General features: G+C 42.0%; 1 protein-coding gene across 12 annotated transcripts in view; it reads left to right on the top strand.

Moving 5' to 3' along the window:
- Positions 1-7283, top strand: part of LOC133557175 (calcium/calmodulin-dependent protein kinase type II subunit gamma-like) — a 167374-nt gene extending 160091 nt beyond the window's left edge. For all 12 annotated transcript variants that reach the window (XM_061907429.1, XM_061907434.1, XM_061907428.1 and 9 more), the window contains 2 exons: positions 1266-1502; positions 4277-7283. In XM_061907429.1, coding sequence (XP_061763413.1) covers positions 1266-1498 — 233 coding nt within the window. In that variant the 3' untranslated portion in view covers positions 1499-1502; positions 4277-7283. The remainder of the gene's footprint in view (positions 1-1265; positions 1503-4276) is intronic.
- Positions 7284-7783: the final 500 nt, after the last annotated feature.

The following is a 7783-nucleotide window of genomic DNA, read 5'->3' on the forward strand; positions in this document are numbered from 1 at the left end:
TGAGTTTCGTTTTTTTTAATGAATTTCTGCTAGTTTTTAACACAAAAAATGTGCCTTGGCTCAAAAAAGGTTGAAAAACACTGTTCTAGATGTTAACAAATATCACCAAATACTACAATGTGGTGTTGACTTGGTTTTCCTGCACAACAACAACTAAGATTTTAGTTTCTGTTATGAAAGTGAACAAAGAATGTTAGGTGGATTGGACCAACAATCACAGTATTTATTGCTAGGACTTAACAGGATGTTAGTTTTTTTGTACAGTCAGGTCTTCGTAGTTCTATAAAACAACACAAACTAATGCAATATTTTGTCCTTTTTTTACGTTTTGTTCTGCTCTCAAACACTTATGAAATATTACAGAATAAACTTGATTACATCATAGTAAGTTTCTCAAACAAATTTAATGTTCAAACATTTTGCAAAGTGATCACTGCAGACACAAGTATAGTCTAATTATATCATCAGATGATGAAAGTGATATTTTTAGAACTGTTCCCTTCAACTTATAGTTCTGCTCTCAAACACTTCTGAAATATTACAGAATAAGCTTGATTACATCATTGAAAGTTTCTCAAACAAATTAAATGTTCAAGCATTTTGCAAAGTGATCACTGCAGACACAAGTATAGTCCGATTGTATTATCAGATGATGATATTTTTAGAGCCGTTCCCATCGACTTTTAGTTCTGCTCTCACACTTCTAAAATATTGCAGAATAAACTTGATTACATCATAGAAAGTTTCTCAAACAAATTTAATGTTCAAACATTTTACAAAGTGATCACTGCAGACACACAGGTATAGTCCGATTGTGTCATCGGATGATGAAAGTGATATTTTTAGAACCGTTCCCTTCGACTTATAGTTCTGCTCTCAAAACACTTCTGAAATATTACAGAATAAACTTGATTACATCATAGAAATGTTCTCAAACAAATTAAATGTTCAAGCATTTTGCAAAGTGATCACTGCAGACACGGGTATAGTCCGATTGTATTATCAGGTGATGAAAGTGATATTTTTAGAGCTGTTCCCTTCGACTTTTAATCCTGCTCTCAAACACTTCTGAAATATTACAGAATAAACTTGATTACATCATCGAAAATGTCTCAAACAAATTTAATGTTCAGGCATTTTGCAAAGTGATCACTGCAGACACGGGTATAGTCCGATTGTATCATCAGGTGATGAAAGTGATATTTTTAGAGCCGTTCCCATCGACGCACTTTTGGTACCATAAGTCCTGCTCTCTGCCCGCACAGTGCTGAGCAAGAACAAAAAGCCGGTGCACACCACCCTGCTAAACCCCCACGTGCACCTGATCGGCGAGGACGCCGCCTGCGTGGCCTACATCCGCCTGACGCAGTTTGTGGACGCCACCGGTCGCCCGCGCTCCAGCCAGTCGGAGGAGACCCGGGTGTGGCACCGCCGCGACGGAAAGTGGCTCAACGTTCACTTCCACTGCTCGGGAGCGCCCGCCGCGCCACTACAGTGATCAGGTAGCCCCGCCCCCTTTTAGGTTGTCATCAAACACCTGGTCTGTCGAACGCAAGCCATCGTGTGTTTGAATTTGAGGGAGTTACTTCAGGGGTGTCCAAACTTTTCCCAAAGTCAAAGCGGCGGGAAACCATTTTCATCGTTTTCAGTTTCGATTTTTTTTTCTACCCTTTTAGGGCTCCCCTCAAGTTTGGATCTGGGGACCCAGAAGGTTTTAGTCATTAAAACATTGAAAAATAAGTCATGTGTATATATATATATATATATATACATACATACATATATATATATATATATATATATATATATATATATATATATATACAGTGGGGCCAAAAAGTATTTAGTCAGCCAGCGATTGTGCAAGTTCTCCCACTTCAAATGATGACAGAGGTCTGTCATTTTCATCATAGGTACACTTCAACTGGGACAGACAGAATGTGTGAAAAAAATCACATTGTAGGAATTTTAAAGAATTTATTTGTAAATTATGGTTGAAAATAAGTATTTGGTCAAGCATTCAAAGCTCTCACTGATGGAAGGAGGTTTTGGCTCCAAATCTCAGGATACATGGCCCCATTCATTCTTTCCTTAACACGGATCAATCGTCCTGTCCCCTTAGCAGAAAAACAGCCCCAAAGCATGATGTTTCCACCCCCATGCTTCACAGTAGGTATGGTGTTCTTGGGATGCAACTCAGTATTCTTCTTCCTCCAAACACCACCAGTTGAGTTTATACCAAAAAGTTGTATTTTGGTTTCATCTGACCACATGACATTCTCCCATGTGCTCTCTGGCAGACTTCAGACGGGCCTGGACATGCACTGGCTTAAGCAGGGGGACACGTCTGGCACTGCAGGATTTGATTCCCTGTCGGCGTAGTGTGTTACTGATGGTAACCTTTGTTACTTTGGTCCCAGCTCTTTGCAGGTCATTCACCAGGTCCCCCCGTGTGGTTCTGGGATTTTTGCTCACCGTTCTCATGATCATTTTGACCCCACGGGATGAGATCTTGCGTGGAGCCCCAGATCGAGGGAGATTATCAGTGGTCTTGCAGGTCTTTGAGAGCCAGAGATCTTCCTTGTTTGAAGTGACCAAATACTTATTTTCCACCATTATTTACAAATAAATGTTGTAAAATTCCTACAATGTGAATTCCTGGATTTTTTTTTCCCCCCATTCTGTCCCTCACAGTTGAAGTGTACCTATTAGAGATGCGAGGTTTGCGGTCTCATCCGCGGGTCGGGTGGGTGACATGACGAAAAAATAGATTTGAATTAGATTTGGGCGGGTGGCGATTGAACCATCCGCAAATATTTGATATACATGGTTCTGGAATCGATATCCTTTACCATTCAAAGAGCCGTTTAAGACCCGTGTCACAAAGCGAAGAAGACAATAGGAGACGCTAATAGTCTCTAGAATGACTGCCGGCAGTCACTTAGATAATAAGTATTAGGGCGTGCTATGAAGCTATTGGCTTTGTCGCCTTCTACAACATGTACGATCTGTTAGTCAGTCCAGCAACATGTTGTGTGTGGTTACCGCGGCAACACGCACACGACTGCAAGGCATGCTGGGTGACACAGAGTACACTAATGCTTGTGATATAAACAGTCTTAACACTCTTCGTAATATGCGCCACACCAAACTATAATGACAAACACATTTCGGGAGAACATCCTCCCAGTAACACAACATAAACGCAACACAACAAATACCCAGAATCCTTTGTATCCATTACTATTTTAGACACCTCGCTAGCAGCAATCCCCCCCCCCCCCCCGCCCCCCCTGTGCGTCGGTAAGGTGGGCGGGATTGGGGGCGCAGGTGTGTAAGATATATTCAGGAAGTGTCACGGATACAAAGGAAGTGTCACGGATACAAAGGATTATGGGTATTTGTTGTGTTGTGTTTATGTTGTGTTACTGTGAGGATGTTCTCCCGAAATGTGTTTAACAATGTTGTTTGGTGTGGCTTCACAGCGTGGCGCATATTTGTAAGTGTTGAAGTTGTTCATATCACAACCATCAGTGTACTCTGTGTCACCCAGTTTGCCTTTCAATCTTGTACGTGTGTTTGCAGAATCTGCACACATGTTGCCGGACCAACAGTCGATTTGTGTATGTTGTTGAAGGTGTCTAAGGCAATGGCTTCACAGCACGCCCTTATTCTTATCATCAACATGAACACCATTGGATATTCGCGAGAACGTTAGCGGCTCCCATTGTCTTCATTACTCTGTGAAACAGATTTAAATAGCTTTGAGAGTGGTAAAGGTGGCCGACCTCTGATATATTTCAGCGGGCGGTTCCGGTTCTGATAAAATATTGGTTTGGGTAGACGGCGGGTGGATGACGACTTTGGTGATGCGGTTGCGGATGATATAATTGCCTATCCGCGCATCTCTAGTACCTATGATGAAAATGACAGACCTCTGTCATCATTTGAAGTGGGAGAACTTGCACAATCGCTGGATGACTAAATACTTTCTTGCCCCACTGTATATATATATATATATATATATATATATATACACATATATGCTAGTAAACCAATAAAATAATGATGTAAATGATACATGTTGATACAAGTGATGAGTAGCAAGTTCCTCCAGTCTGTCACAAGCTGGTAAAAAATGGTCTGCGGTCCACAAATGTCCCCCCGGTCACACTTTGGACACCCTTGGAAGAAATGTTTTACTCCTTTGCTTTGTCACATTTAATATTTGCATGTTAGCTAATGTGTGTCCCCCTGTCTTCTCCCCCCCCCCCAGTGGTCCTGAGCCTCCGCCCTGCCGGAGGCCTTTTGGGGGCAGTTTTTTTCGGCAAGTGTGTTTCGGGGGGGCTCGTCCCCCTGCGTGGACGGGCTCGTGCCAGGAGCCCGGCCGGGCCGGATCGCATCCCTCTCCACGATACCAACCAATCCTGTCTCTCCTTTGACCCGCCGGGGGTTTCGGCCGAGCACAAGACGTCGCCGCCGCCCCCCCCCCACCCACGTGGGGACGATGCATGCATCTTGGCGCCTGCCTGATTGTGGAGGGCGTGTCTTTGCCCTCCGGCCCTCCCTCCCCCTCCCACCCCACCCCACCCCCCCTCGGCAGCCATCTCTCTCGCGCCCGCGCGAAGGCGAGACGTCCCGGGGGGGAGGAGCTGATTTCCAGTTGTGACGGTTTATGTGTAAATTACCACTCGATGTTCCAGACAACAACAACAAAACAACAAAACCCAAGCAAGCATTTCTAGTCTTCATCCAATAAGGGAGGAGCAGGTGAAGTTAGCCGACGCCTTCTTTTTGTTTTCTGGGAGGTTTTCGCAAGAGAAGAGGAGGGGGCGGGGCTGGAAGCTGATATGGAAAACATGAAGCACCAAAGTGTCGAACTTTTAGGCTTTTTATGTGTTTTTGTTTCGTGTGCTCGTTTCCCCCCCGCCACCGCGCCGCCCCACAGCTGGGTGTAACGTCGACCGGGGGCCGGATTTAAAGTTGCGTGTTCTCTTGTGTTTTTCACGTCCCGTGACAAACTTTTTCTTCTTTTTTTCCCTCCCGCCCCCCTCGTCTGATTGATATTTAAAGCTACTTTTTAACTGTTTTTAGAAGAAAAAAAAAAGGAAAATGGGGCGGGGGGGGGGTTATATTGTGTAAGCTTTTCCCGCGCACGTCCTGTCTTGTGTGTATGCAGCAGGGGGCGGCAGAGAGCCCGGGTGGCGTTTGCATGTCGGCCCCGCCTCCTCCTCCTCCTTTTTGTCGTCTTTTCCCCTCCTTTGTTGCTTTTCTGCAGCGTGTGTGTGTGTGTGTGTGTGTGTGTGTGTGTGTGTGTGTGTGTGTGTGTGTGTGTGTGTGTGTGTGTGTGTGTGTGTGTGTGTGTGTGTGGATCAGGGGTCACCAACCTGTTTGAAAGTAAGAGCTACTTCTTGGCTACTGATTAATGCCAAGGGCTACCAGTTTGATACACACTTAAAGAAATTGCCAGAAATAGCCAATTTGCTCAATTTACCTTTAATAAAGAAAAAATTAAAAAATATATATATATATATATAAAAATTTGTATTTTATGTCTGTCATTCCGTCGTACATTTTTTTTCCTTTTACGGAAGGTTTTTTGTAGAGAATAAATGATGACAAAAACACTTAATTGAAGGGTTTAAAAGAGAAAACACGGAAAAAAATGACAATAAAATTTTGAAACATAGTTTATCTTAAATTTTGACTCTTTAAAATTCAAAATTCAACCGAAAAAAAATAAATTAAAAAAAATAGCTAATTCGAATCTTTTTGAAAAAATTAAAAAAAAATGTATGGAACGTCATTAGTAATTTTTCCTGATTAAGATTAATTTTAGAATTTTGATGACATGTTTTAAATAGGTTAAAATCCAATCTGCACTTTGTTAAAATATATAACAAATTGGACCAAGCTATATTTCTAACAAATCATTATTTCTTCTAGATTTTCCAGAACAAAAATTTTAAAAGAAATTCAAAAGACTTTGAAATAAGATTTAAATTCGATTTTACAGATTTTCTAGATTTGCCAGAATATTTTTGGGGAATTTTAATCATAAATTTGAAGAAATATTTCACAAATATTCTTCGTCGAAAAAACAGAATCTAAAACAAAGAATTAAATTAAAATATATTTATTATTCTTTACAATAAAAAAAAAAACTTTGATATAAATTGTCAGGAAAGAAGAGGAAGGAATTTAAAAGGTAAAAAGGTATATGTGTTTAAAAATCATAAAATCATTTTTAAGGTTGTATTTTTTTCTCTAAAATTGTCTTTCTGAAAGTTATAAGAAGCAAAGTAAAAAAATAAATGAATTTATTTCAACAAGTGAAGACCAAGTCTTTAAAATATTTTATTGGATTTTCAAATTCTATTTGAGTTTTGTCTCTGTTAGAATTAAAAATGTCGAGCCAAGCGAGACCAGCTTGCTAGTAAATAAATACAATTTAAAAAATAGAGGCAGCTCACTGGTAAGTGCTGCTATTTGAGCTATTTTTAGAACAGGCCAGCGGGCGACTCATCTGGTCCTTACGGGCGACCTGGTGCCCGCGTTGGTGACCCCTGCTGTGGATGTACCCGTATGTCCCGCCCACCTCTCCACTGGCCCCGCCCACCTGAAGAGAGAAAGTGTTGTTTTGAAAGGCGCCATATCACACGCACGCCTGGTGCTGTGTTGAAAAACATATCCCGGCCGCCCCACAACGTTGTGCGAGCCGTGGCCCTCGCCCACCTTTCAGACCGCGTCGCCGTCGCCGCTTTTTTTGGTCTATTTTTATTTTTTTTAAGTTTTGCTTTTGCACGGGAGGCAAAAAGCGGACCGGCGTTGAATTATGGCGAGCTGGAGTCCGCCCCCTGGTGGTTTTTAAAAGGAAAGGGAGCATAAAAGCGGGATTGTTATTATGCATGTTTGAGTTGCGGACCATGTACCTGCCTGAATGAAGAGGGGGTGTTGTTGATATTATGATACTTGCATCTTTCGAGTCTCCAATGTTGAGTAGGTGACATGACAACTTTTTTTTTATTATTTAAAAAACAAAATTTAAAGTGGAAAAAAACCAACAAAAAAAGGATTCAGGAGCCGTAGCTTGGTATGAGGCCCTCCATGTTTTCTCCCTGCGTTGTAATGGTATGATTATTGGGCTGCGCTTTATACCACCCACCCCCACTCCCAACACCGCCACCAGCCTTCCTGCGGACGCTGGAGTTTTTTTGCATGATGATCATGATGTACAATGAAATACAACCATGACTTGACGACTATAAAGTGTTTGAGTGGTAGTTGGTCTCCATCATGGTTTTATTCTGCAGAAAGTACTATTTCAGCACTGCTTTTTATAGCACTTTGTCTTCTATTTGTGGGCTGTGGATGTTTCTGCTTGACCTCTGGACGCCGCACCCGGAACTGACCCTGCGTGATTAAAGTCCTACTGAAAGCCACTACTAGCGACCACGCAGTCTGATAGTTTATATATCAATGATGAAATATTAACATTGCAACACATGACAATACAGCCGCTTTAGTTTACTAAATTGCAGTTTCTAATTTCCCGCTGAGTTTCTTGTTGAAAAGGTCGGGTATGATGACGCGTGTTTGTGACGTCTCGGGTTGGAGGGGACATATTAGCCCAGCACCACACACAGCTAAAAGTCGTCTCTTTTCATCGCATAATTCCACAGTATTCTGGACATCTGTGTTGCTGAATCTTTTGCAATTTGTTCAATGAACAATGGAGCCGTCAAAGAAGAAAGATGTAGGTGGGAAGCTTTTAGCCTTTGGT

This window comes from Nerophis ophidion, linkage group LG08, assembly GCF_033978795.1.
Source record: "Nerophis ophidion isolate RoL-2023_Sa linkage group LG08, RoL_Noph_v1.0, whole genome shotgun sequence".
NCBI classification, from domain to species: Eukaryota; Metazoa; Chordata; class Actinopteri; order Syngnathiformes; family Syngnathidae; genus Nerophis; species Nerophis ophidion.